The 20,470-nt window shown below is 36.4% G+C and overlaps 1 protein-coding gene across 1 annotated transcript in view; it reads right to left on the bottom strand.

Annotated features, from left to right (window-relative positions):
• Nucleotides 1–19,986, bottom strand: part of RADX (RPA1 related single stranded DNA binding protein, X-linked) — a 63,519-nt gene extending 43,533 nt beyond the window's left edge. Inside the window, exons 1-3 of the mRNA XM_060138364.1 lie at nucleotides 19,303–19,986; nucleotides 11,670–11,812; nucleotides 10,328–10,520 (exon numbers count right to left, since the gene is read on the bottom strand). Coding sequence (XP_059994347.1) covers nucleotides 10,328–10,520; nucleotides 11,670–11,812; nucleotides 19,303–19,945 — 979 coding nt within the window. The 5' untranslated portion in view covers nucleotides 19,946–19,986. The remainder of the gene's footprint in view (nucleotides 1–10,327; nucleotides 10,521–11,669; nucleotides 11,813–19,302) is intronic.
• Between the last annotated feature and the right edge of the window lie 484 nt (nucleotides 19,987–20,470).

Here is a 20,470-nt window from a genome sequence, read left to right on the forward strand (position 1 = left end):
AAATATATTACTTTAGTATGATATTTAATACATATAAAATAATATATGCATATAAATCACACAGCAAAAAATAGATTGAACACTTTTGAGCCCACCACTAAACCTAACAACTAGATCATTATCAATAGCTTTCTTCTACCTATTCTGACATTATCACATCCACTTATCTCGCCAACTAAAGGTTACCCATACCTTAAATTTTGTGTTTCATCATATACTTAATTTAAAAAAGAGGTTTTTTTAAATCACTTATGTGTTCTTGCCCAAATAGTATACTGTTTGAATTTCTTTGTTTTTGAACTTTAAATGAATGGAATTTTACCATAATGCAGTATTCTAGGGCTACTTTTTTCACTTAACTTTATGGTACTAAAATTCATCCATGCAGCTGCATGTAGCAATTTTTTTCTCATTTCTACTGCTGAATAACATTCCAGAGTGTTGATATACTACAATTTTATTTACTCTTTATTGTATTGCTGGACATCTGGATTATTTCCAGCTTCTGTTGTTACAAACATGGTCACTATGAGCTTTTTCTACATATCTCCTTGTACACACAGGCAAAAGCTTTCTAAGGTATTATATCCAGGAGGGAAACCCTGGATTGTAAAATATGCAAATGTTCCACCCTATAGGACAATTTCAAACTATCCTAAAGTAGTATTTATTATTTATTTATTAATAAATATTTACTAATATTTACTGAATATTAAATATTTATTTAAACTATTAACAGTTCCAGCAGTGATGTGCAAGAATTCCCACTGAGCCACATCCTCTCCAAATTTTGGTACTGTTAAAAAATTTTTTTTTTTTGGCCTCACCACGCGGCATGCGGAATCTTAGTTTCCTGACCAGGGATCGAACCTGTGTCCCCTACAGTGGAAGTGCATAGTCTTAACCACTGGACCGCCAGGGAAATCCCTAAATTTCTTAGTTTTTGTCAGTCTAATGACAGAAAATGACAATTTGCTGTGGTTTTATTTTGCACTTCCCTTATTACTAATTATGTTCAACAACATTTCATAAACCTATGGTTCATTCATGCATCCTCTTCTGTGAAATACCTGTTCATATTTTTGCCCATTTTTCTACTGGATTGTCTTTCTCTTATTTATTTGTATTACTTGTTTCTATATATGTTGAATACTAATCCCTTGTTGATTATACCATTGCAAATACCTTCACCCAGTTTTTGGATTGTCTTTTCATTTTGGGGGGCTGTCTCTTGATGAACAAAAGTTCTTAATTTTAATGTAGTTAGGTTTATTAATCTTTCTTTTATGGCTACCATTTCTGTGTCCTATCCAAAAAATCCTTCCTTATCCCAAAGTCAAACAGATACTTTCTATAAGTTCTTCTAAAAGTTTCGCCTTTCACATTTAAGTATTTGATATACCTGAAATTTATTTTTATACGGTATGAGTTAGGGATATAATGTAATTTTTTTCTCATATATAATCAATCGTCTCAATACTATTTACTGAATGGCTCTTCCTTCCTTGATGATCTGCACAGCACATCTGTTGTATATCAAAGTTTTATACGTCTAGGGCTGTTTCTTGACTTTGTATTATGACTTGCTGGTCAGTTTGTCTATATCTATACCAATACTACATGGTTATACTTTATAATAATTCTTGATATTTGTAGGACAAGTCCTCATTCTCTCTTCAGTCCCTTATTCTTTTTCCTCAGAGGTGTCTTAACTATTCTTGATAATTATATGCTTCCACATAAATTTTAGAATCAGTTTGTCAGTTCCAGAAAAAATAATCCGATGGAATAGCACTAAATTTATAGATCAATTTGGGGGGGACTTAACATACTTATGAAACTGAGACTAACCTCCTGCCTGGGAACACGGGATATTTCTCCATTTATTTAGGGACTCTTTAGTGTCTTTGGAAAAGTATTAAAATATTCTCCAAATAGGTCTTCCATATCTTCTGTTAGATTTATTTCTAGATACTTTATAGTTATTTTTGACAAGGTAAATTATGTTTTTAAAATTATAATTTCTAACTCTTTGTTACTGGAGTGTACAAAATCAACTGACTTTGGTATATTGCTGTTACAGCTAGCTTTGCCAGTATCTTATTTTTTTCTCTCTCTCTGTTTTTGTTTTTTTTTGGCTGCACCATGCAGCTTGTGGGATCTTACTTAGTTCCCTGACCAGGGATTGAATCTGGGCCCTCGGCAGTGAGAGTGCATAGTCCTAGCCACTGGACTGCCAGGGAATTCCCTATTTTTTTCAATTTTTTTGAAGTATAGTTGATTTACCATATTGTTTTAGTTTCAGGTATACAGCAAAGTGGTTCAGCTTTATTTATATATATATATATATAAAGTATATATACATATATTAATTTATAAATATATTTCTAAATATATATTTATACATATATTTCAGATTTTCCATTATAGGTTATTATAAGATACTGAATACAGTTCCTTGTGCTATACAGTAAATCCTTGTTGCTTATCTACTTTATGTATAGTAGTTTGTATCTATTAATCCCTTTTTCCTAATTTATCCTTCCCCCCCTCCCTTCCACTTTGGTAACCATAGTTTGCTTTCTATGTCTGTAAATCTGTCTCTGTTTTGTAAATAGATTCATTTGTATTATTTTTTAGATTCTACATATAAGTGGTATCATATAATATTTGTCTTTCTCTGTCTTCACTAAGTATAATATTCTCTAGGTCCATCCATGCTGCAAAAGGCAATATTTCATTCTTTTTTATGGCTGAGTAATATTCCATTGTATTGAGATATATATATATATATGTATACCACATCTAAGCCAATCATCTGTTGATGGGTACTTGTTTCCATGTCTTGCTTATTGTAAATAGTGGTGATATGAACACTGGGGTGCATGTATCTTTTTGAATTAGGGTTTTTGTCTTTTCCAGATATATGCCCAGGAGTGGGATTACAGGATCATATGGTTAACTATTTTTAGATTTTTAAGGAACCTCCATACTGTTCTCTATAATGGCTGCACCAATTCACATTCCCACCAACAGTGCAGGAAGGTTCCCTTTTCTCCACACCCTCTCCAGCATTTATTATCTGTAGTCTTTTTGATGATAGCCATTCTGACCAGTGTGAGGCGATACCACGTTGTGGTTTCTTATTATTTTTAATACTTTGTGTTATTTTGGATTTTCTTTGTAGAAGATCTAATTTGTGAATAATGACAGTTTTGTGTTTTTCTTTAAAATTCTTATGCCTTTGGTGGGTGGCCAAGATGGTGGAGTAGGAAGACCCTGAACTTACCTCCTCTCGTGGACACACCGAAAGTACAACTTACAGAGAAACTACCTAACAGAATGACCTGAAGACTAGCAGAAAAGCTTTTCCACAGCTAAAGACATAAAGAAGAAGCCACAATGAGTCAGATAGGAGGGGTGGAGATGTGATATAGTCAGGAAGCACCCCCCTCAGGTCGGTGACCCACTAATAGGAAGGATAATCATAACCACAGAGGTCCTCCCCAAGAACAAGGCATCTGAGCCCCCCACACTGGGCTTCCCAGCCTGGGGGTCCTGCGCTGGGAAGATGAGCCCCCCAGAACATCTGGCTTTGAAAAGCAGCAGGGCTTATGTGCAGGAGAGCCAGAGGACTACAGGAAACAAGAGATTCCACTCTTAAGGGCACATGCAAAATGTCACATACTCTGAGTTTCAGCACAGAGGTAGGTAGTAGTTTTAAAGGAGACTGGGTCAGACCCACTTGCTAATTTTGAAGAACCTCCTAGAAAGGCAGGAGGCAACTGGGACTCTCTTGGGGACACAGATGCTGGTGGCAGCCATTTTGGGGAACTCCTACCAGGAGGACACTGGTGTTGACAAATGCTAATTTGGAGTCCTTCCTCTAGCCTATTAGCTCCAGGGGCTTACCCACCCACCAGCTGAGCAGCACGGATCCTGGGACACCCCCAACACCAAGCAGCCAGTCCTGTAGTGACCCAGCCCCAACCACCAGCAGGATGGCACAAGCCATGGCCCCACTCAACACCCTCCCCGGGGCTGCCCCGCCTACCAGCATGCCCAGAGTAGTCAACTACAACAGGAGGGCCCACACAACCCACAGAGGGGGCACTCCTAGAGCATATAGCCCTGGTGACCCATGCTTATAAGGTCAATTAATCTATGACAAAGGAGGCAAGAATATACAATGGGGAAAAATAGCCTCTTCAATAAATGATGTTGGGAAAACTGGACAGCTATATGCAAAAGAATCAAACTGGACTACTTTCTCACACCATATACAAAAATAAACTCAAAATGGATTAAAGACTTAAATGTAAGACCTGAAACCATAAAACTTCTAAAAGAAAACAGAGGCAGTATGCTCCTTGACGTTGGTCTTAGCATATATTTTTGGATCTGTCTCCTCAGGCAAGGGAAACAAAAGCAAAAATAAATGGGACCACATCAAACTTTAGCACGCCAAAGGAAGCTATCAACAAAATGAAAAGACAGTTCACTGAATGGGAGAAGACATTTGTAAATGATAATCCAACAAGGGGTTAATATCCAAAATAGATAAAGAACTCCAACAAACATCAAAGAAAAAGAACAACCAAATTAAAAAATGGGCAGAGGACTTGAATAGACATTTTTTCCACAGAAGACACACAGATAGCCAACAGACACATGAAAAGATGCACAACATCACTAATCATTAGGGAAATGCAAATCAAAACTACAATGAGCTACCACCTCACACCTGTCAGAATGGCTATCATCAAAGAAGACAACAAATAACAAATGTTGGAGAGGATGTAGAGGAAAGGGAACCCTGTGCACTGTTGGTGGGATTATAAATAGATGCAGCCACTATGGAAAACAATATGGAGGTTCCTCAAAAAATTAAAAATAGAACTACCATATGATCCAGAAATTTCACTTCTGGGTATTTACCTGAGGAAAACAAAAACACTAATTCGAAAAGGTATATGCACACCAATGTTCACTGAAGTGTCATTTACAATAGCCGAGATATGGAAGCAACCTAAGTGTCCATTGATAGATGAATGGATAAAGACGATGTAGTCTATATATACATACAATGGAATATTACCCAGCCATTAAAAATAATGAAATCTTGCCTTTGCAACAATATGGATGGATCTAGAGGGTATTATGCTAAGTGAAATAAGTCAGACAGAGAAAGATAAATACCATATGGTCTTACTTATATGTGGAATCTTAAAAACAAAACAATCAAACAAACAAAATGAAAAACAGACTCACAGATACACAATAAACCGGCTGTTGCCAGGGGAGGGGGGATGATATAGGTGATGGGAATTAAGAGGTACAAACCTCCAGTTATAAAACAAGTAAGCCAAGGGAATGTAATATACAATAAAAGAAATATGGTCAATAACATAATAATAACTTTCTTTGGGGACAGATGGTTACTAGACTTATCATGGTGATCATTTCATAATGTATGCAAATGTCAAATCACTATGTAGGACACCTGAAACTAACATAGTATTGTACAGCACTATGTCAACTATATTTCAATAAAAAATTCTTATGCTTTTAATGGATTTTATCTTCTCACATTGGCTAGGAGAGCCCGTACAACATTAAACAGAAATAGTAATAGGAGACCATCAATGTTCCCCGTTTAAAAAAGGAGTGTTTCTAAATTTTCCCCATTAAAAGTTGTGTTTGTTGGGCTTCCCTGGTGGTGCAGTGGTTAAGAATCTGCCTGCCAATGCAGGGGGCACAGGTTCAAGCCCTGGTCCGGGAAGATCCCACATGCCGTGGAGCAGCTAAGCCCGTGCGCCGCAACTACTGAGCCTGCACTCTAGAGCCCATAAGCCACAACTACTGAGCCCACGTGCCACAACTACTGAAGCCCACGCACCTAGAGCCCGTGCTCTGCAACAAGAGAAGTCACCGTGGTGAGAAGCCTGCGCACCCAACGAAGAGTAGCCCCCCACTTGCCGCAATCAGAGAAAAAGCACGCGCACAGCAATGAAGACCTAACACGGCCAAAATAAATAAATTAATAAAATAAAATAATAAAATTTAAAAATTTATTAAAAAAAGTTGTGCTTGTTGTTATGTTTTGACTTTGCAAACATCCTTTATCAATTATGGAAGGTTCCTTTTCTCGCTATTTTCTTTTTAAAATTTATGAATGTGTGTAAAATTTTAGCAAATGTGTTTTGTGCCTCTATTAGGATGACCTTCTTTAATCTGTGTGGTGAGTGACACTTATAGATTTTCATATGTAAAATCAACTTCACATTGCTGGAGAACAATGCAACTTAGTCACAGCGTGTGATCATTTTCCACATATAACTTAATTCAGTTTGCTAATCTTCAATTTTGAATATCTGTACATATGTTCATAGTGGAAGCTAGTCTTTAATTTTCCTCATTAATAATATTCTTGTTTGGTTTTGATTATCAAAGTTATACTGGTAGCAAAGAATGAGTTACAGAGTATGCCCTCTTATTCTATTATCTGGAATAGTTTTGGAATGGTACATTCCTTCAATGTTTGCTAGAATTTGCCTGTAAAATGGTACCTGCCTGGTATTTTCTTTGTGAGATGATTTTAAACTTCTGGTTCATTTTCTTTAACAGTTATAGAACTATCTGGGCTTTCTATTTCTTTAATGCCAGTAATATTTTTCTAAGAATTTGCTATGTAGCAAACAAAGATTAATCCAGGATGAAAATAATTGCTTTCTTTTTTTGCCTATTACCATCCATGTGACTAGAAAATTCACTTTTACCTTTTCATATATGAGTGAGGAAGGTTTGTATTACACCTTGCACCTAGAAAATGGTTTGCATTTTACAAAGCACTTTCATAGCCATAGTTACTCAGTTATATTCAAGGTCGCCCCCAGCTCTAAAATGCTAGGATTTTGAATCAATTAAAAACCTCCTTTGCCCCAAACCAAAAACACTTGATGCTATTATCTCAATATGTATTATGCCATACAGTCTGAAAATCTCAAGACTTTAAAAGGTTTATTATTTGTGTATGCCAACTGAATACTATTTTGTATACGGGGACAGAATGATATACAAAATGGCAATATACAAAGCATACATTACCAGCAAATATGTCCTTTTTTTTTGCAATAGAATTTTCATCTTTATAAGCTTCCATTTATTTAGTTTTTTAAAAAATTGCGTCTTAGTTTGTATAACTTGGAACTATATGTGTAAGTATGAAAAAATAAACCAAGCTAAATTACCCCAATAATTTGTCTTCCAACATCGACACCTAGAAGGCAGTGATGCTATCAGATCTTTATTCCTAAACTGACCAAACCGGCCCCAACTACATACGCTTTCTCATTTTTCCTCTCATAACATTTAAACTACCCTGCTATTATTCCTAACCCTCACTTATACTTTCTCCAATTCAACCCATTCTCCCACTCTCCAGACCATTCATTCTTTCCTCAATTTCTGTTCATTTCCTCCCCCCTTCCATTCATTCTTTTTTCTTACTGTTTACTGTCAGCAGTCTTTCATTTTACTGTAATTTGTTCATTTTACATATGTTACCCTGTTAGACTAATTTTAAGGGTAGAATTCTATATTACTTATCTTTGTGTCCCTTGTGCCTAGCATGGTTTACAAAACTTTTTTTCCCTTCAAAAGATCATTAATCATACTGAGGTTTTAAAAGATCATATATCAATAGTTTTCAACCCTGGCTGTACATTAGAATCACCTGAGGAGTTTTAGAGACACACCAATGTCTTGGTCCCCTCTTCAGAGTAATTAATTCAGAATCTCTGAGGGTGGGGTGCTCATGATTCTTTAAAGCTCCCCAAGTGATACTAATGTACAGCCAGTATTGACATCTACTTATACACATAGACTTGGCAAACTATGGCCTGTAGATGGATGCCTGTGTTTTGCAAATAGAGTTTTACGGTAACACAGCCAAGCCCATTCGTTTACATATTATCTCTGGCTGCTTTCACTCTATAAAGGCAGAGCTGAGTTGTTGTGAAGAAGACTATACTGCCTGCACAGCTTATAGTACTCACTGTCTGGTTCTTTTTTTTTTTTTTTAAGAAGATGTTGGGGGTAGGAGTTTATTAATTAATTTATTTTTGCTGTGTTGGGTCTTCGTTTCTGTGCGAGGGCTTTCTCTAGTTGTGGCAAGCGGGGGCTACTCTTCATCGCGGTACGCGGGCCTCTCACTATCGCGGCCTCTCTTGTTGCAGAGCACAGGCTCCAGACGCGCAGGCTCAGTACTTGTGGCTCACGGGCCTAGTTGCTCCTTGGCATGTGGGATCTTCCCAGACCAGGGCTCGAACCCGTGTCCCCTGCATTAGCAGGCAGATTCTCAACCACTGCACCACCAGGGAAGCCCACTGTCTGGTTCCTTATAGAAATAGTTTGCTGACCCCTGATAAAGAGGAACAAAGTCCTATTACTTATCAAAAAGGTATGGGATAACAGAGACTGATGCTAACACTAATAAGTAAGACTGTTGTAAAGGCTAAAAGGAACGTTTTCAATATATTCTCGTCAAGGCTCTCACTTTAAAAACGATTTCTATATTTGCAATTATTCACTTGAAAATGTAAATAGCTTCTCATATCCTAAAAAGAGAGTTTCCATTATGAAAATCTGGCCCTATAATTCTATGTAGCAGAGGTAGCATACAGCTCAATCAGTTTCACTGCTACATTCTAATGGCTGTATCTACTTGTCACATGCTGTCTATTGTCCCACTTTCCATATGTTTTTAAGGTTTAGAAGCAGCTATTAGTACAGACACATTTCTAGATTTGTCCACAGACACATAAAAACTGTGATAGAAATTAATTTTCTTTATACCAGAAAACACTGTATTTAGTAAAAAGAACACTAGATTAGGTATCAGGAAAACTAGGTTTCAATTTTCACTACGCCAGTGATTTATTACGTGACATTGACAAAGTTACTTACTTTATCTGTTATTGACAAAGAATGTCTCAATTTTTACTAAAGCAATTTTGTCACCTGGAGATGCTTGGTTGTGGGAAAGAATTTATAAATTGGCAGACACAATAATACACATTTTGAATTAGCTTCCTCTCGCCAAATTTTACTACATTTTCTTAATTAAGTCTCAGTAGCAATATGAGTTTAATTTTTCCTGTAATAAAGAGTAATGAGATTATGGACTGGTTGTACCAAACTATCTAAGTAATGACCTGTTCATCCAGCAAGACTGATGTCTACCAAATGCTTAAGATTTTAATAGAGAATCATATGAGATTTTCCTAAACATATATTTCAGTAAACAGTGAACAAAGGCTTCATTATTTGAACATTCTTTACATAATTAAGCTTAATGGGTCAGCTAGGGAGTTCAGAATACACAGAAATAAAGGTCCAGTATAAAACTATGACAAGCCAAAAACAATGCTTAAAATTGTTGAATGATGTGTCCTACAATTTTGAAAAAGGGAAATGCAAAAAAAAACACATCCACATCTTAAAGCAATCACTTACTATATTAATTCTAATGCTCCCAAAATATTTAGGATGATGCCAAGATGTCAGTACTGTGATTTCAATACTAATCAGGAAGAGCCCTTTCAAGATTGTAGCAATTGGCAACATTTGAATATTGACCATAGGTTAGATAATAATATTATATCAATTTTAAATTTCCTGATTTTGATAACTATACTGTGATTACATAATAGAATGTTCTCGTTCTTAGGAAATATAGAGTGAAATATTACTGAAGTGTTTAGAGGTAAAGGGGTATGTATGATGGCTGCCACTTACTGTCAAACGGTTCAGAGGTGGTAAATACATATGTGTGTGTGTATGTGTGTATATATATGTAGTGGAGGAATGACAAAGCAAAGGTAAATGTTACCAATTGTTGAATCTGTGTGAAAGGTATATGAGAGTTCTTCATATTATCCTTTCAACTTTTATTTAAGTTTGAAATTATTTCAAAATAAAATTTTGACAAAAGCCTTTTCAAATAGCACCTCGTAGTACCAAAAATTATCTTCAAGTCATTAATTTAATATTTTAATATAAAAAATGAAAGAAAATAAGTACATCCCAAGCGGCACTCATTCATTAATCAACAATATATATCTCAGATGATTTTTCTTAAAAAATGCAATAATAAATAAACATATTTATTAAGTGATTGCTCAAAAATTTTTATGGACAAAAGAATTTAAAGTCTGTCAGGTTCTAACAGCTTCAGTAATTTTTAAGGGCTTTTGACTGATATGGTACTTTGCAAATTTATACAAACAAAATAGCGATAAAATAACAAATTCATTGAATACTTAACCCATTGTAGAAATTAGTTTGATCTGTGGATCCACAGGGAGAGGCTGCATCCTGAGGGGGTGACTCTTTTTAATAGAATAATCTTGAAGCAGAAGAACTAAACCAACGTGCAAACTTTTATACCACTCAGGACACAGGGCATTCCACATAATCACTGACACAGCGCCTGAACTGTCAGCAACTTCCAAAAAGGTCTAGTTAAAAAAGAGTAAAAGCACATGCATATTTGTTACTTTAATCTACAGGGTGTTCAAATTTTATTTTAAGAATGAGGAAGCAAAACTATAGAAGAATCACTGAATAATTTATGATATGAGAGACTCTATAATGATGAAAAGTTATAAATGAAGAATTTTTAGTAATATGAGAAAATACTTAAGAAAATGTTAAATGATACAAAATTTTATATACAATATGATTCCCATTTTGTAAGATAACTTACTATGATATATGCCATAGTTATATGTAATATATGATAGGCATACATATATGCATAGATGTGCTATCTATGACACACATATGATATCACAGATATGTGTATATATATGATATACACATATAAAAAAGGGGAATAAAATACACTTTAATATTACAGTGGTTCTCTCTGAGTGGTAAGATTTGGCTTGATATTATTTATCAACTTTATATATCTTTATACATTTTCCAAATTCCCTGTAAATATGTATAACTTTTACTATAAAAGCTTAATAAAGCACCTAAAATAGTTCTTGATAACATGTGGAAATACAGTAAAATGTTAAGTTTAAAAAAAAACACAGGACAGAAATCAGCACCATATGACATAGAGTGTCAAGATAACAGAAAAGTGTCAGATAGATTGGACAATTAGAAGGTCTCTGGTGAGTTACCAGCTGAAGCAAAAAGTCAAACTAATTGTGTTGAGAAGTAAAAGGGAGGCAAGAAAGTGAAAACATATAGTGTAGACTACTTCAAGGAGCTTGCCTGAAGAGAAGAACAGAGGGAATACAGGAGTCCTGATGTCAAAGGAGATTTTTTTCCTTTTTTAAAATGGAAGACTAGACTATATTTATATGCTGGTGTAGAAAGCACAGTAAAGAAGAAGTTGAAGATACAGAAAAAGGTGTGAAGGAGACCAGCTGGATCAAGGGAACTAAAGGGCACTAATACAGAAAGAACTTCTTTTTCTATAAGAAACTACATAGAAAAATACCTTGAAATATGTATCTGTTCATTTTTAAAATTATTAAGTTGAACTTTAAAATATGTTATTTAAACATAAATTATCCTAATAAAGAGTCAGGTCTGTAAGTTATAATTTATGAGTGCTAAATTAACATATAATATCTTATCACTACTTATACCTGGTATGGCTCAATCATCTTTTTATTGGGTTTTCCATAGTATCGCAGTTTTGATTTATGCAAGATTCTCACAAGCAATGCAGGAAAATTCCTTATGTTAGACCAGGTCATTTCAAGGTGAGAAAGGGAAATTATTCTGGTATCTAGAATACAAAAAAGAAAAAAAATCCTACTAAATATGTCATGGTAATTTCAAAATTCTATTTTATTGGTTAAAAATGGTAGCCAGATCATACCCAAAGCAACTCCTTCTCACCAGCTAAACCAGTCTGTATACTTCTCACATATAAAACTTAGTAATAAATATTATCCCTAATAATAATAGCTAAAATATATATATGACTTACTATGTGACTAGAATATAGGTAAACACCTATGTTAACTAACACATCTAGATGGAATGTTCCATCTGGAATGCCCTCTACCTCATCAAACTGTGTAATTACTTCCTGGAAGACTTGGATCGAAACTTACCTCCCTTAAGAAAAAACTCAATGCCATGGAATATTTTCCATGGCACTTATATATTTAACTTATAGAATTGTTTCATGATATATCTCTTTACTGCCCTCACCTTAGTCTCATATGTATAAGTTCGAAATTTCCCAAACATTCCAGACATGGTCCTGTAACAGGGCCTTTGCACTTGCTGTTCCCTGGGTCTGGAATGTCTTCCTCTTAGATACCCAAGTGATTTCCTCTTAGATACCCGAGTGACTTTCTCTTCTCCTTCAAGTTTTGCTCAAAGGTCACTTTCTCAGTGATGTTAGCCATAACCACCCTATAGAAAACTGATCCCCTTACTTATCTTCCATCCCATTTTATTTTTCTACATAGCACATATTACCTTCTCATACGCCATATAATTTACTTTGAAATGTTTTAATCTCCAAACCTGCTAGCAAGTGCCAAAACTGCTTAAAAGCTATTCACCATCTTTAAAAGATTAACTTGTATTTCTAATTTTATTCTTCCTTGGTTAAGAGGGGTTCCATCTGCAATTTTCTCCACATTTTGCTCTCTCATAGCCCACAGTCCCAACTTTTAAAATGTGTATTTGTATTTTTTCCAATATTTATTTCTTTAAGGCATCCTCCACTTCCATTTTTATTTATATAATGTATCACCTACTCAACTCTGGCATGAAAACCATTCTTGTAATTTCTTTTCAATAAAAGTTTAAATGGCCTTTTATAACTACAATTGTACCATTAACACTGCCCCCCTACACTATTTTCAGTATTAGGGTATCTTGTGTAAATTTCCCTCCAGATTCTCCCAATACATTACTAGCCCAGGATCACAGATCCTAATATTTGATGTGACGTAATTAAGTGATTTCCTTTTAAATATGGTCAAACAAATTGTAGATCACCTCTGAATTATCTAGAAGGTATGTGGAACACTCTTCATCAATGAAGGCACACATACCACCTTTACCAGCCGGAATAAATTCAAGAGCTACATGATTTTATAAAACCACAGTTGTAAGAGCCACTGTTTCTGCTACAATTGAGTCCAGACAGTTAGCCATGATCAGATACGTGCTTGGTTAACATTTTCCCAGATTGGGTAAAAACAAACAAACAAACAAACAAAAAAACTCATTAACTTCATAGAATATACATATCTCTGAAATCTAAAAAAAAATTACAGGTTATACATAGACAATGAGGAATCTGTGTAAATTCATAGAAATAAGTGGGTTCATTATCAAAAGAAAGAATGAAAATAATAATAAACTACATATTCAATATAAAAAGTTAGTAAGCAATACAATAGTGTTTCTCAAACTTTGTGGTCCCAGGACCCCTTTACAGTCTTAAAAATTACTGAAGACCTCAAAAAGCTTTTGTTTATGTGGGTAATATTTATCATATTTACCATACTATAAAGTAAAACTAAGAAATTAAAATATTCATTAATTCCTTTAAAACAACAATAATAAACCTGTTAATGTATAATAAAAAGGTATATTTTTGAAAAATGACTATATTTTCCAAAACCAAAAATGTAGTGGAAAGAGTGGCATTGTTTTACATTTTTGCAAATCTCTTCAGTGTCTATCTTAGTAGAAGACAACTGGATAAATCATATTTTCTTTGGCATTTATTCAGTCTGTTTCAATGTCACATGACATGTACCCTCTGGAAAACTCCACTCTATACTTCTGAGAGAATGAGAGTAAAAAAAGATAAATAAAGCCTTAATATTATTATTATGAAAATACTTTTAACATTGCAAATCCCCTGAAAAGATCTTGGGGAAACACCTAGGGGTCCTTGGACCGTACAGTGAAAACCACTGCAAAAGAATAAATCTAAGGAATATAGAAAGGAATATAAAGATTAAAAACTGAAACTAATGAATTAGAAAACAGTATAACTGGCAAATCCAATTCCCTGGAAAAATTAATAAAAAGGTAAAACTTTAATAAGTGCAACCATGAAGAAAGCAAACAAAAAAATAATGTTTGGAATGTGATCAACTATAAACATAGAGAAAATCATCTTAAAGATTACTATATATAATTATATATCACTAAATGTGAAACTATCAGTGAAATAGATAATCTTCTAGAAAAATGTGAATTACCAATATTGTTGCCCTAAGGAACAGAAGAACACTGGAACAGGTCAATAACCATGCAAGAAAATGAAAAAGTTCACAAATAATGACCTCCCAAAATTGCACCAGGTTTATATGGTTTTTAACAATTTTCATTTTAATAATTTTCAAAGAATAGCTCTTTCTCTTAACTATAAGTTGTTCTAGAGCACAATAAAATATAGAAATTATACCAATTCATTTTATAAACTTAGATAAATCCTGAAAAATTATGACAGAAATAGTACAAAAGAGAAAACTATAAACCCAAAACATTTATGATGGCAAAAATCCTAAATCAAATACCTGCAAATCCAATGTAGCAGTATGCCAAATTACATCATGATCAAGTAGAGTCCTAAACCTCTTGTCTTGTTCAGGAGGAGAATATTATAAATTCTAAATAATTCTGAAGCTTGACATAAAATGTAAGTTCAAATGATTTTGTTAAAACATTAAAGAGAATAAAAATATAATATATTACATCTAAAGCACTAGAAGAAAAAAAATTTTAATCCTGTGAAAGCAAAAAAAAATAGTAAAAAAAATAAAGCATGGCATACACTAAACAAAGCAGGACTGCAAGAACAGGTATAATCATTAATTACATTAAATTTAATTGGATTAAATTCATCTCTTGAAAGAAAAAGAATTGGTTTGGGTCAAAAAGCAAAATCTTGGCTGTAGAAAGAAACCTAAAACAAAATGGAAATAAAGTGATGAACCAAGATACATACACTAGGCTAGTGGTTATCAAAGTGTGGCCTTTGCACCAGTAGCATCAATGTGTTAGAAATGTAAACTCTAGGGCTTCCCTGGTGGGGCAGAGGCCCGCGTACCACAAAAAAAAAAAAAAAAAAAAAAAAAAAAGAAATGTAAACTCTAGGGCAGTTGTACTGAATCAGAAACTGGTGATGGGGTGCAGCAATCTGAATTTTAAAACACTTTTGAGGCGATATGGATGCCCAGTCATGTTTGAAAATCACTGCCCTAAATGCTAACTAAAAGACAGTGGAAGTGGTAAACAGTACTATCAAAATATACAAAATATAATTTGAGGCAAAAAGGGACTAAGAGGGACTTCCCTGGCGGTCCAGTGGTTAAAACTCTGTGCTTCCACGGCAAGGGGCACGAGTTCCATTCCTGGTGGGGGAACTAAGATGCCCCATGCGGTGCTGTGCGGCCAAAAAAAAGGGGGACTAAGAGATACATTCTATATTGATAGAGTAAAATCGACCAAGATATTAACAAGCTATGAAACTTTACACATTACAGCAACATCTAAATCGAAAACTTAGATGTTGAGAAATGAACAAAACCACCAACATAAAGAGAAGCCAATATTCCTCTCAAAGGAATGGGCAAATAAAATAGATTATAAAATAAGGATATGGAATACTTTAATTTAAAAACTTCATATAATAAGTAACTTCATGTCTAATAAGTAAGCTTTTTCTAACCTTTTGGGGGTAAAGAGGAACTCAAATTTACAATCAGAAAATATGAGTAAGGAGTAATAATGAAATTTCAAAACCTGGGGGATACAGCCAAAGTAGTACTCATGGGAAACTTCAGAACTGTTAAAGCTTTTGGAAGAAATAAACAAGGAAATAAATGAACCAAGCATTGGACTCAAGAAGGTAGAACCCCTCCCTCCACCGCCAAAAAAAGAACAAAGGAAGTAAAAAGAATTAAAGAGGACAGCAAAAATAAAGTAGAAACATCTCCCCAATATAGACTTGCGGTACGAAGGCCTCTCACTGTTGTGGCCTCTCCCGTTGAGGAGCACAGGCTCCAGACGCATAGGCTCAGCGGCCATGGCTCACGGGCCCAGCTGCGCTGCGGCATGTGGGATCTTCCCGGACCGGGGCACGAACCTGTGTCCCCTGCATCGGCAGGCGGACTCCCAACCACTGCGCCACCAGGGAAGCCCTAAAAGTCTTTTGCTAGTTTTGAATACCAAGAAAGTAGACAAACTTCTGGCAAGGCTGACCATAAAAAAGGGTGAAGACACAAACATTAGGAATGCATCAGGGGATGTAACTGACAAGACAGAGATTTAAAAATGTAGACTACTGGGCTTCCCTGGTGGGGAAGCCCACCAGGGAGTGCTTTTTTAATGCTTTTAACGCACTAAAAGCATTATTGGTTTTACCACTTTTTCAAAAAACTGAAAAGGAATCATTCTCCCAATTCCCAATCCCGGCCCAAGGTCCCAGGTTCAAATCGTTTTAGGGGTAAAATCTACCAAACTTTCAATGAACACATGATTTCTGCTAAGTACAGAAAAACAGGTAACTCATCCTACTAGGCTAATATTAATTAACCTGATATCAAAATCGAACTGAAATAGTACTCTCCTAAAAAATAACAAAACTTATGGACCAAATTCACTCGAATATACAAATATAACAATAACAAGCATGACCAAATAGAAACAAAAGTGGTTCAACATTAGAAAATCCAGGAATGTAATTTATTTCATTCATTCCTTTATTCAATGAACCTGTATTGGATGCCTACTATGTTCCAGACATTGTTCTGGGTATAGGAGAAACAGCCCACAGCAGTGAGGGAAAAAAAAAAAAAAGAGTGCTTGCCCTCCTGGATCTTACAAACTAGTGGGAGAAGAAAGAAAAGAAAATAATTTCAGTGTGTTACCCCTTCTATGAAAGGCATTTGCACGGTGATGTAATAACAATAAATGCGGAAGGAATGCATATTTTAGAGAGCCCTTTTCTAATATATTTTATATATCTGAGTTGAAACCTGAGGATGGGAAGGAACTTTCCAGAAAGAGGAAAAAGCAGGAGCAAAGTACCTGAGGGCAGGACAGAGCTTGGAGGTTTAAAGATTTAAAAGGCGGCTGGTGTGGCCAAAACAAAATGGCGGAGGAGAGCGGTTAGAAAGGCGCGTAAGGGCACCTTGTAGGTCAGGTCTCCGCAAACTGCGGCCCTCAGGCCAAATCCAGGCTGCTGCCCGGTTTTGTTAATAAAGTTCTAGTTTTAACACAACCAAACCCATGTAATTACATATTTTCTGTGGCTGCTTTCCATAAACAATGGCAAAGTTTAACAGCTACAGCAGAGACCATAGGTCTCGCAAAGACAAAAAGATTTACTATCCGGCTTTTTACAGACAGTTTGCCAACCGCCGTAGCGCCACGTGGACCTGGGTAGGTCTAGATTTTCTTGCAGTGCGGAGCTACTGTAATGATTTAGGCAGGAGAGTGGCACAGTCTAACTTCCTTTTTACTTTATTTTACTTTTTTGGCTGCGCCCTCAGCTTTGCGGGATCTTAGCTCCCCCACTAAGGATCGAACCCTGGCCGCCAGCACTGGAAGCGCAGAGCCCTAACTCGGACCGCCAGGGAATTCCCCTAACTTCCCTTTTAAACCGCTGCCTCTGAGATCGTATTGGTACCTTTAGAATAGGATATTGAACGAGGAGAGGGAGCCTTTTGGGGTTCTTGAAATGCTCTATATCTTGATCTAGGAGGGTGGTTACACAGATATATATATAGATAGCTGTATTTTTAAGACTCTTCTATTTTACTGTGTACACCCTAACAGAAAAGTTTTAAAAGCACAAAATCGCACCACAAAACTAAGAGGAACGGAGTGGGAGAAAATAATTTGCAAAATACGGCAGACAAAAAACTTAATACCCATTAGCAAAGAAATCCTACAAATTAATTAGAAAAAGTCAAAACATATAATTTAAAATAATAGTACAGGGAATTGGACACTGTCATATATATGTTAGTGGTAATGTAAATTAGCACAACCTTTTAAGAAGCTGCTCTGTCAATATCCATTTAATTAAAAAAGTCAAATAGTCTTTAACCCAGCAATTTCAGTTCTAGGAAGCCAACCATTCAACAGAAATACTTGCACATAGTGAACAAATACAGGTATATCTTAATGATGCTCAGCACTGGATTTAAAACTGAAAAACCAATAACTGCCTAAAATTATAAATTACCCATTAATGTGGGCATGGTTATATAAATCATGGTACATCCATACTATGGAAAAGTGTATAAAAAGATGTACGTTAAAGATGTTTGAGAGAAGTGGAAATAACAAATCATGCAATGTAATATAATTCATTTTTCCCCATCTTAAGAGAAAAGTTGAAGGCATACGAGAAGGCAAAAAGGGTCTCTTACTCCACCCATTTTATTATTAAAAATTTCAAACATACAGCAAACCTGAGAAGAACACCAATATACCCACTTCTATATTTTGTCATCAACACTTTACTGTACTTGGGTCTTACACTTTTTTTTTTTTGCGGTACGCGGGCCTCTCACTGTAGTACTATCATTCCCCTTATTCCATCTCTTACAGATAAAAATATATTTTAGAGCATTTGCTGATGACGGACGAGCTAGCATTATCAGGTTAACTTCCTACTTCTGAAACAGAAGAACTGAACTTCTCAGGTTAGTATTGTTCATGGTAAGTAATAAGAAACATAAAAATGAGAATTCCAAGCTTTCCCACAAAATCACACATTCAAAAAACAACATTTACATAACTGCCACACTCAAAGGTATAGAAAATGGCGTTTCATTAAATGTGAATTATTAAGGAATAAATCACGGAACATCCTTTTTTGAACGACAGTTAAAACAGGCAAAACCACAAATATTTACAACGCTTATGCCGAATTCAAATCTATACACTTTCCAACCAACACAGAAAGTACTACTTCCATGACTGGAATGGGACTAAAACTAGGATGAATTCCACTGTAGTCAAACGTATAACGAACACATGAGGAATACTGACTGCAACATCACTACGTTCGTCAGATTAAATTTAAGATGTATTCGGACATTTCCTGAATGACCACTTTTACAATCAAAGCAAGACGCGAGCTGGAACCCCGTCACCCATCAAAGCTTGTCTCTTACCACTCCCGGCTTATAATTAACAATACCAAAGCACCTTCGTTTCCTTTCCCATTAAAGCAAGCTCCCGAAAACCTTAACCCCTCCGTCGTTCCCTCCAATTACTTACCGTTAAAATTGTGCTCTTCAGGTCGCTTGTTGCTTAACCAGATATCTCCATATGGATCTTCGTTATTCCACAGGGCCAGGTAATGGCTCTTTCCGCCTCTTAACGGCCTCTCCGGGATTTCCCGGTGCGCTCTATTTCTGAAGGGAATTTCTAAAGAAATAGAGTCCAGGGGCTCCCCACAGTGGACGTTATCTATGCACAGGATCCCCTGGCCTAATCTTTTCTCGTTGTAAATACACGAGACTCTGGAAATTTTCACTTCTATGCCAACTTTGAGAATATTTTTATATACGAGAAAATTCAGCCTGGGGTCCAGATAGCACTTCTCACGGAACACCCCGTCCGAGATCGTCACATCATAGCAATAAAGCGGAGGTTTATGTTCCATGTCGCGTGGCTCACCCTCTAACAGGTACCTCTGGACGGCCAAAACAGCGACAGGCACCACCTCCGACGGGGTGCTACACCGGCGAGGTGAGTTCGTTATTTGCTCAAGAACGTTTTGGATCCAGGACCTGCGCCTTGGGGCACCGACCCTTTGGTTCACACTTCTCTGGACCTCAGCCTCATTTCCCTCAGGGTTCGGCAGATAGAGCCCAGAATGTGACGGGCCTTCCTGCGGCTGACCTAACTCACCAGACATGGCGGGGTGACTGCGTACCCTCTTCGCTCCCAAAACCTAACTTTCCCCGTCAGAGGCTGAGAGAATGAGAGCGCGCGCTTGCGCGACGGTTGCTCTCTGCCCGGGCTGACTGGTAAAGCTCCGCCCAGTCGAGGAGCTACGAAGCCTATAGGAGGGCGTGCGTCAGCTCTCTGGCTCCGCCCCTCGCTCTGCACGTGTCAGCTCTCTGGCTCCGCTCCTCGCTCTGCACGTTTCTGTCTCCCCGCACTGTTACTAGTCAGTCACTTCCGGAGATACGTACTGGGTCGTCCAACCTAGTGCCCGCCCATTTGCCAGGATAGAAGCGGGAAAAGCGTTGGTCGCCATGGTTTCCAAAACAAAGTAGCAAGAGGGAGGGGGAGGAGCCCTCGTGGCTCTTCTGGAAAGGAGGGTGCAGGGAGGCAAGAAAAGAGAATGTGGCTGGAAGCGGGAGGCAAGTAGTCATAGCTCAGGAGTTCCAGGCTTTTGGCCTTGGGCCAGCCACAGAAGGTAAATTAGAGTTTGATA

Source organism: Lagenorhynchus albirostris, chromosome X, assembly GCF_949774975.1.
Source record: "Lagenorhynchus albirostris chromosome X, mLagAlb1.1, whole genome shotgun sequence".
In the NCBI taxonomy this organism is placed as follows: domain Eukaryota; kingdom Metazoa; phylum Chordata; class Mammalia; order Artiodactyla; family Delphinidae; genus Lagenorhynchus; species Lagenorhynchus albirostris.